Source organism: Nansenia antarctica (assembly GCF_963989245.1).
Source record: "Nansenia antarctica genome assembly, chromosome: 19".
NCBI classification, from domain to species: domain Eukaryota; kingdom Metazoa; phylum Chordata; class Actinopteri; order Argentiniformes; family Microstomatidae; genus Nansenia; species Nansenia antarctica.
The window spans coordinates 17,847,598-17,857,781 of NC_137692.1; the positions used below are offsets into that span (position 1 = coordinate 17,847,598).

The window sequence follows — 10,184 nt, forward strand, 5'->3', positions numbered from 1 at the left end:
TATTAATTTTTCGATTTCCAAATATCATAATTATATTATTATAATAATTAATATTATATTATTATAATAATTTATTGGCCAGAACAAAACAAAACAGCCCCAGAAACAACCATGAGATAAAAAGAGGTCAAAAATAATGTAAAGACAAATAATAAAAAGGCTAATAATAATAAGGAAAGCCTCTTGTCAAGTTTCCTCTCTGGCAACATGCAATTTGCATGCAAAAAAAAAAAAAAAAAACATGCCCAGTGACTCCTGCGCACTTCACTGTTCCACGCGTGTCCGTGGGAGGTGAGGAACTTGAAATAACCTGAGCTATAAACTTGGGTGTGGCTTAGACAGTTAGGGGGAGTGGCTTACGTCAATGTGGGAGGGGCTTAGACAGTTAGGGGGAGTTGCTTATGTCAATGTGGGAGGGGCTTAGACAGTTAGGGGGAGGGGCTTAGCATAAGCTCACTAATAACCCTAGCCCTTTAAAGCAGCCACGGGGGCCGGCCCACCACCACCACGCCCGGGGGACTCCCCCTGCATGCCTCCTGTCAGATCACTGCTGCCGCACGGGAGAGGAGGAGCCCTGGGTCTAATCCTTCTAACTTCCCCTGGTGCTGTTTCCACTAGTGTCCCCACTCGCTTTCCACTTTCCGCCTTTCTTTTTTTCTTTGCAACTTAACAACTTACAGCCACAGTTCCTTCGTTTAATAATAATAATAATAATAATATAAACAAACAAACATGTACAGGAGGTATTTAGGAGAGTTCCTCCTCACCCGCGGAGCAGCCCTGGCCTCGGGACGCGTCCTGGCTGCAGCCCTCCCTGCAGCCCCCCTGTCCAGGCGGCGCTACAGCCAGGTAACCCCCCCTCCTCCCGGAGGGAAACACCCGCAGAAGGACCCCCCGGAGGAGGCGCCGGACGACCCCAACTTCTTCCGCATGGTGGAGGGCTTCTTCGACCGCGGCGCCGCCATCGTGGAGGACAAGCTGGTGGAGGACGTCCGGACCAAGGAGACCCCCGGGCAGAAGAGACAGAGGGTCCGCGGCATCCTGCAGATCATCAAGCCCTGCAACCACGTGCTGTCCGTGTCCTTCCCTCTGCGCCGGGACAGCGGGGAGTGGGAGGTGGTGGAGGGCTACCGGGCCCAGCACAGCCAGCACCGCACCCCGTGTAAAGGAGGTGAGCTGGGGGGGGGTTTTCCATGATCATACACACAGCTGAGGGGGGGGGGGGGTTACCATGATCATACACACAGCTGAGGGGGGGGGGGGGGGGTTACCATGACCATAGACCCAGCTGAGGGGGGGGGGGGTTACCATGACCATAGACCCAGCTGAGGGGGGGGGGGGGTTACCATGACCATAGACCCAGCTGAGGGGGGGGGTTACCATGATCATAGACCCAGCTGAGGGGGGGGGGGGGGGGGGTTACCATGATCATAGACCCAGCTGAGGGTTCGAGGGGCTGTTCAACTTGTATTCAAAACCTTTTGCTGCTCATGAAGTTGACTAACTTTAATATTTTTCAGCTTTTAAATCTACTCGCTAACTAAGCGTTGTTAGACGTGTTTTCTCAGTGTTTTGTAAGTGTTTTCTTAGTGTTTTCTTAGTAGCTGTTAAACAGGTATCAAGGCTACGCAGGTTTATTTGTATAGCACATTTCAACAGCGGCAATTCAAATGTACATACAGCATTTACATTACATACAATATAGCAAAATAAAGTAAGAGGAGGATAGTAAGAAAATAAAAATGACAAGAATAGATAGGAAGAAAAAAAAATCCTAATAAAAGAAATAGATAAACATTTAACAAGATAATAGACAATTCTAAAGGAGTTCTGGTGGACAGTTGATCTCATCTAAGCAGGCAACACCCTTAAGCCCAATTTATATTTCTGCGTCAAATGTACGCGCGGCTATGCCGTAGCCTACGCAAGGGCTCTCCCAATTTACAGTTCTGCGTTGGTCGGTCTGCGTCGCGTTGGTCGGTGTACTCATAGCGGCATAATATAGACGTGTTGTTATGCTTGTTGTAAAGAAAATGTCTATAATGCATTGAAATGACATTAAACTACGAGTTTTTACAGAAACGTACACCCTCATCACTCAAGTCTCATTTAATAAACGATCGTTATCTATCAGTTCAGGAGTCCAGGACAATCTGAATGGTGTCCACAATAGAGGATGAAATGCTACCATGGCAGAATCAACAATGACACACAGGCCTACACAGCCCCTCACCCCATACTCCCAGTCCACCTGCACAAGGATGGCAGAGCAGAACGCCTACAGAGGGATTCACATGGCTAGGCTACGACTACACACCCAGCTACACACCCGGTACACCCTGAACAGGAATGCTGACAAGCCAGTAGTTGTTTTATTTGTTTAACTGGCCAGAGTATTGTGTGTCTGTCTAATATAATATGCTGCAGCCCAAAGAGGCAGTGTGAGGTTATCCATGGACTTGTATTCATGTCTGGGGAAACGGGGAAAGACCAAAAACAAGTGGTTTGTTTTTGTCTATCCTTATTGTGGGAGCTGGGGGTGGAGGGTTGTTGTCTGCTGTAACGGAGGCCCTGCTCCACGGGGTCACAGTGTCTCTGCGTTCCACACACCAGGCCTCAGACGTCCAGGCTGGGCTGTCGCCAGTGTTGTGTTGTGCCGTTCCGCTTCAGAGCAAGTCTGAACCAGACCTCGGCTGAGAGAGAGAGAGAGGGTGGCGTGACTGGGGTCGTAGGTCGTCTCTGTGGGGGGAACATCAGAGGGAGGGAGACATCAGAGGATGATGAACTTTGACCTGTGGCCTTTAGAGATGCAAGTATGTTCAGCCGTGTAGCCCGCTCTCTGGCACTTGGTGGGTGAACCTGCTGTAACAGTAAATATAGTAGTGGTGGTAGTAGTAGTAGTAGTAGTAGTAGTAGTAGTAGTAGTAGTAGTAGTAGTAGTAGTAGTAGTAGTATAGTAGTATAATAATAGTGGTGGTGGTAGTAGTAGTAGTATAGTAGTAGTAGTGGTGGTGGTAGTAGTAGTAATAGTAGTAGTAGTGGTGGAGTAGTATAGTAGTGGTAGTAGTTGTAGCAGTAGTAATAATAGTAGTGGTGATAGTAGTGGTAGAATAGTTGTAGTAGTAGTAGTATAGTAATATAGTATAATAATAGTAGTAGTAGTATAATAGTAGTAGTATAGTAGTGGTGGTAGTAATAGTAGTAGTGTAGTTGTAGTAGTAATAGTAGAAGTTGTTATAGTAGTAGCAGTTGTAGTAGTAGTAGTATAATAGTAGTAGTATAGTTGTAGTAGTAGTAGTAGTATAGTTGTATAGTAGTTGTAGTAGTAATAGTAGTACTTGTTATAGTAGTAGCAGTTGTAGTAGTAGTAGATTCAAGATTCAAGATTGCTTTATTGTCTGTCACAGAGTGACAGAAATTCTCCTTTGACAGGCTTTGTGCAGTTCATGAATACGGTATCCACATTAAAAACACACATAGGTCACATACATACAATAAAAACAGACAGATATAACAGTGTTTATAAAATGTAGTGCCTATTTAAAAAGTCCAGTCAAAAAATAATAGTAAAAAAAACAGTATTATGATTTAAAAAGCTAAAATGTTGTGGTTTAAAAGAAAAACAGTGTGCTTCCTATTTTAAAATGTTCAGGGCGGTGGTTGCAGTGGGAATGAATGATTTTATGTATGTGTTTTTGTGTGGAGTTCTGTAACGGCGGCCTGATGGAAGTGGCTGAAATGATTGGTGGAGGGGGTGAGAGGGGTAGCAGTTGTAATAGTAGTAGTTGTAGTAATAGTAGTAGTAGTAGTAGTAGTAGTAGTAGTAGTAGTAGTAGAGCACCTGGCCTCTGACCTCCCCAGCAGACAGACAGATAGACAGACAGACAGACAGACAGACAGACAGACAGACAGACACCACTCTGACCTCCCCAACAGACAGACAGACAGACAGACAGACAGACAGACAACACTCTGGCCTCTCCAGTAGACAGACAGACAGACAGAAAGACAGAAAGACAGACTAACATGCTAACCCTCTCTGATAGAGCAGCTAGCATGCTAACCCTCTTTGATAGAGCAGCTAGCATGCTAACTCTCTCTGATAGAGCAGCTAGCATGCTAACTATCTCTGGGAATCAGTGGAATGGAATGGACTTTATTTGTCATTGCTACAGTACAGGTACCAAACAACGAAATTTAGGAGGGGTGGCTCCCCTGGTGTTAGGAAAGGAAAAAAAAATAAAAAAAATATAGAAAAAGCATAAAATCACAAGAAGGTAAGGAGCTGGTTTACATAAATAAAGGATACTATGTACACAATCCACTGTACTATACTGCACAGATAGTCAACTAGGGTTGTCATATTGCACAAAAGTATTTTTTCACGTTATTTTAAAGTGTCACAGTTTGCAGGCTTGAAATGTACATGTTTGTGCCTCAGCACTAGCTGCCATACAATCCGTCCGGACTGTCCTGGGCCCAGAACTTAGGCCTTTGCTGTGTTCAGGGCCTTGACGGCCCTGTGGTAGAAGCAGTTCTTCAGTCTGTTTGTCTTAGCGGCCGGGGTCCTGTACCTCCTATTCAAGGGCAGCCTGATAAAGTGTACGTGCCCAGGGTGGGTCGGGTCCCTGGAGATCTTGGAGGCCTTCCTGAGACAGCGTGTGTTGTACAGCTCTTCCAGAGAGGGGAGGGGGGCGCCGGTGATCTTCTGTGCTGTTCTCACGACTCTCTGTAGCGCGTTTCTCTCCGCTGTTGTGCAGCTGTGGAACCAGTTGCAGATGCCGTAGGTGAGGATGCTCTCCACTGCGCCGTGGTAGAAGGCCACCAGTATCTCCTGCTTGTTGTGTTCTTTCCTGAGGCATCTCAGGGTGTATAGCCGCTGTTGTGCCCTCTTGATGGTGCCTTTTGTGTTGTCCTTCCAGGCCAGGTCATCCCGCATGTGATGTCCCAGGAATCGGAGGGTTGAGACTCTCTCCACGCTCTCTCCGTCGATGAGCAGGGGCTGGATCTCGGACTTTTTCCTCCTGAAGTCTACGATGAATTCCTGGGTCTTTGACTTGTTTAGCAGCAGGTTGTTAACCTTGCACAGCTTGCTCAGTTGCTCTACCTCATCCCTGTACGCCGCCTCCCCCCCCCCCGAGATACATCCCACCACGGTGGTGTCGTCTGCAAACTTTACGATGTAGTTGCTGGGGTGGACGGGGGTGAAGTCGTGGGTGTAGAGGTTGTAGAGGATGGGGCTTAGCACGCAGTCCTGGGGGGACCCAGTGCTGAGGGCTGTGGAGGTGTGGGGGCCCACCCGCACCCTCTGGGGGCGGTCGGTCAGGAAGTCCTTGATCCACGCACATATAGAGTGTGGTAGACCCAGGTCTAGTAGTTTGGTCACTAGCCTGTCTGGAAGGATGGTGTTGAAGGCGGAGCTGAAGTCCACGAAGAGCAGTCTCGCGTAGCTGTTTCCCCTCTCCAGGTGGGATAGAGTGTAGGGCTGCACGATTTGGGGGAAAAAATCGAATTGCGATTATTTGGACAGATATCGCGATTGCGATTAATTTGCGTTTTTTTTTTTTTTTAAATAGCAAAAAAAAAAAGTTTTTGTAAAGTGTGGCCATATCTCCGGCTAGGAAGGTCGTATCAACGTGCAGTTTGTTTGTACGTCTTCAGGGGACTTAGAGGCTCCCTCCTCTAGCACCCCCACAGCCTGAGCTACGAGTGAAAGAACTAAACTTACATTGGGTTGCTTTAAAGTTGGGTTGCTTTAAAATCAAGCTTCAGATTAAAACATGTGATGGAGCATTACTAACCTGACTCAGGTGGTTTGTTTCACACATCCATCTAGGAAAGCTTAATTGGAAGCTGTTTGGAAAAGGGCAGGTACTTTCAAAAAATACTTGGCAGGTGATTGGATGAATCTATCTATCACCTATTTTCAGAGAGCATTACCACATGATACCATCAAACTATTAACTGCTCTAATTCTAATGCAAGGATGAGAACTTAAAATATATGAATTGGGACAACATATTTATTTATGTTTTTTTTAAACAGCAACACCATTTTGTTTCTCTCAACAAGTGTCTTTTTTTTTTGACGTTCATTGACGTTGAATCCGACGCGCTGTATGACGTATCCCATATGGGTAGTGGTGTTTCTCAACCCTCTCCTCGGGGCGCCCCAGCCGCTCCACATATTTGATCTGTTCCACCACCAGCACACCTGATTCAACTAATCAAGTCCAAAGCAATCAAATCCAACCCTTTGGACTTGATTAGTTGAATCAGGTGTGCTGGTGGTGGAACAGATCAAATATGTGGAGCGGCTGGGGCGCCCCGAGGAGAGGGTTGAGAAACACATAGTGAGTTGGACTTGTGATCGGAAGGTTGTGAGTTCAAATCCCGCCTGAAACCACACCACTACTAGTGTGCCCTTGAGTAAGGCACTTAGCCCTCAGTTACCCCAGGGGTAATGTCCCTGTAATTCGTAATTGTAAATCGCTTTGGATTAAAAAAGCGTCTGCTAAATGGCAAAAAAAAAAAAAAAAAAAAACGCAGGCAAATCGCAGGCTTTGCGATTAGCTAATCGCGTCATTTCAAATTGCGATTTCTATTTAAAATCGATTAATCGTGCAGCCCTAATAGAGTGGCGTGGAGAGTCGTCGCTATGGCGTCCTCTGTGGACCTGTGGGCTCTGTAGGCGAACTGGTATGGATCCAGGTTGGGCGGGAGGCGTGTGAGTATGTGGGCCCGGACTAGTTTCTCGAAGCACTTCATGATGATTGGTGTGAGTGCCACCGGGCGGTAGTCGTTTAGGCAGCTCACTGTGCTTTTCTTCGGGACTGGGATGATAGTTGAGGTTTTCAGGCAGGGTGGGACGGTGGCCTGGGACAGGGACTGGTTAAAGATGTTGGTGAAAACCCCGGCCAGCTGGTCGGCGCAGAGCAGGGTCAGTGGCAGAGCAGGGTCAGTGCAACTATTGTTGTTTGACGTATTTTAGTTTTTTGAGTTTTCCCGACGTAAACACAGACCTTTGCTTTTTTCGATAGCTATGATGCAGCTGCATGTGGAAAATGATGATATTTCCAGGTGGTAGGCTAGCATTCTGGGTTAGTAGACGTAAAGAAAAATGGATTCAGGTTGAACTGGGGGCTCCTGTGAGCGCTGGCGCCGTGGCGACCACACCCTGTCTCCTGCCCACTGTGTGTGTGTGTGTGTGTGTGTGTGTGGTGATGGGAGGCAGATGCTCCCTGTGTGTGTGTGTGTGTGAGTCATAGCCGTGTGTGTGTGTGTGTGTGTGTGTGTGTGTGTGTGTGTGTGTGTGGTGGTGGGAGGCAGGCACTCCCTGTGTGTGTGTGTGTGTGTGTGTGTGTGTGTGTGTGTGTGTGTGTGTGAGTCATAGCAGTGTGTGTGTGTGTGTGTCTGTGTGTGTGTGTCTGTGGTGGTGGGAGGCAGGCGCTCCCTGTGTGTGTGTGTGTGTGTGTGTGAGAGTGTGTGTGTGTGCGTGTGTGTCATAGCAGTGTGTGGGGTTGTGGCTTCTACCTCTCTCACATGCCAGCGTCTCCTCTCCGCTGAACTATAGTTTCCACTTTCCACACACCAGCCAGCTGCAAACGTTTAGTGCATTTCCCCCCCAAGAAATCCTGCACTCCCTACTAGTACATCAGTATGATAACCCAACAGCCCAGCCAGGTAGGGGGCGGGGGGGGCGGCCGACCTGGGCCCACCATTCACTGGGGGCCAACCATTGACGAGGAGGTTCTTGACGGCCAAGTGCCACAACCGCAGGTCCCCGTTCACCTGTTTGTATTGTCGATTCCGCCCGTCTTACGTAGTACCACCTCAGCAGGGCCCCCCGTCACTCCGAGGAGAGGTTTTGCTGTCGCGCCGATATTTAAAACACCCAGCCTGTCTGTTGTAGGCCTATTTGTTTCCCTCGCTGTGTTTTTGTAAAATAAAATAAAACATTTCACTATTAAAAACAGGTGTGACAGGTGTGTGACGGCCATGTTGTGTGTTCCAGGGATCCGGTATAGCGAGGAGGTGTCCGTGGACGAGGTCAAAGCCCTGGCCTCCTTGATGACGTACAAATGTGCTGTCGTGGGTGAGTAGCCTGGGATTATTATTGTTATTATTATTATCATTATTGTTATTATTAGTAGCAGTAGTAGATTTATTATTATTATTATTATTAATGAGGGGGAGGAGGTATAGTCAGTTAATGGGTTGCATCTTGTATTGCAACTTTCACTCAGTTTAACTCCTTCAGCGCCGATGGTGAATAAAGTCGTCTAAACTGTCACCATCGCAGAGGGCCGAGGGTGACTTCATTCACCAGAAAAAAGCATAGATTTCAATGCTTCATGCTGTAACCAATCAGAGTGTTGTTGCTAGGTTAAACACCTGGGACACTAGGGTGGTGAGTGTTCCGGAGCTGTTTGGCAGTTGGAGGGTTAACCCTTTAACCACCCTAACCCTGTTAACCTGCTGTGACTAAAGCCCAATGCACACGGCGTGCGATTTTGTCGCACTGCCGAATTCGATTCCATTGTTTTGAATGCATCTCAATGAGACAATGCACACGGCGTGCGATGCGATATTGTCGCACGACAACATTCGATTCTCCATTCACATTCATTCATTCATTGGTGTGAATTGAGAATCGAATGTTGTCGTGCGACAAAATCGCACGCCGTGTTCATTGGCTTTAAAGTAACATTTTAAATTGTTTTGTAGATGTGCCATTTGGGGGAGCCAAAGCTGGAGTAAAGATCAACCCAAAAAATTACTCTGTAAGTATTATTGTACGATCACAGGTTCTATACGTATTATTGTACGATCACAGGTTCTATAAGTATTACTGTACGACTGTTGCTTTTTTTTGTGTTTCTTTTGCTTTTTTCTGCCTCTCTGCCTGCCTGCCTGTCTGTCTGTCTCTGTCTGTCTTGGAAGGAAAACTCCACCTTTAACTTTGACCTCCAGGATGCAGGGTGTATTCAGGCCCCTATATGAGACAGAGGGGCCAGGGTGTATTCAGGCCCCTATTGGTGCTTTTCCACTACCGTACCGTACCGTGTGAGCCCGGTTTGTTTTGCTTTCTCCACTGCCAACCGAGCCGTACCAGGCCGTACGAGGAGTACCCGTGCTGGTTTTAGCTATGCTTCCTCACTCGGTACTTTCGTGCCAGGCTGTGTGTGACGTGTGACGCTGCAGACCGTTGATTGGTCAACGGAAATCATTTCAATGCATCATAGAACGTTTATTTACAACAAGCATAACAAAAAAATCGCCGTACTTTCAAATGCGTGCCGTACCGGTCTGGTCAATGGAAAAGCACCATAAATGACACAGAGGGGCCAGGGTGTATTCAGGCCCTGAGAGAGAGAGAGAGAGAGAGAGAGAGAGAGAGAGAGAGAGAGAGAGAGAGAGAGAGAGAGAGAGAGAGAGAGAGAGAGAGAGAGAGAGAGAGAGAGAGAGAGAGAGAGAGAGAGAGAGAGAGAGAGAGAGAGAGAGAGAGAGAGAGAGAGAGAGAGAGAGAGAGAGAGAGAGAGAGAGAGAGAGAGAGAGAGAGAGAGAGAGAGAGAGAGAGAGAGAGAGAGAGAGAGAGAGAGAGAGAGAGAGAGAGAGAGAGAGAGAGGAGAGAGAGAGACCAGCTCAACTGTAGCTTCTCCTATTCTTTTTTTTTTCTGGTATATTTTTATTTTTTATTTTAAGAGACAGTAGAGAGAGACAGGAAGTAAGGAGGACAGAGAGAGAGACAGGAAGTAAGGAGGAGAGAGAGAGACAGGAAGTAAGGAGGACAGAGAGAGACAGGAAGTAAGGAGGAGAGAGAGAGAGACAGGAAGTAAGGAGGAGAGAGAGAGAGAGACAGGAAGTAAGGAGGCGAGAGAGAGAGACAGGAAGTAAGGAGGAGAGGGTATAGGTCGGATTCTCCTTCTACTCACTCCTCTCACTTCTGCGGTCCACACTAGAACATAGGTCATTTCATTAACAAGATTCTCTGTCTGCAGGACACCGAGCTGGAGAAAATCACCAGGAGATTCACTATTGAACTGGCAAAGAAGGGCTTCATCGGTGAGTTGTCTGTCCAAGGGAACATCAGAATCAGAATTGCTTTTATTACATCAACGTACGGGTACACAGAGTCAAACTTGGGTTCAGGTTATTCGACATTGGCTTTGCAGCAGAATACAA

At 47.2% G+C, this 10,184-nt stretch overlaps 1 protein-coding gene across 2 annotated transcripts in view; it reads left to right on the forward strand.

The window, feature by feature from the left end:
• Nucleotides 1-497: 497 nt before the first annotated feature.
• Nucleotides 498-10,184, forward strand: part of LOC308174103 (glutamate dehydrogenase, mitochondrial-like) — a 21,298-nt gene continuing 11,611 nt past the window's right edge. For both annotated transcript variants that reach the window (XR_013937917.1, XM_080549160.1), the window contains exons 1-4: nucleotides 498-1,171; nucleotides 8,014-8,094; nucleotides 8,727-8,782; nucleotides 10,001-10,064. Coding sequence is in view for 1 of the 2 variants with exons in the window: in XM_080549160.1 (XP_080405286.1) it covers nucleotides 733-1,171; nucleotides 8,014-8,094; nucleotides 8,727-8,782; nucleotides 10,001-10,064 (640 nt within the window). In the remaining variant the exon portion in view is untranslated. The remainder of the gene's footprint in view (nucleotides 1,172-8,013; nucleotides 8,095-8,726; nucleotides 8,783-10,000; nucleotides 10,065-10,184) is intronic.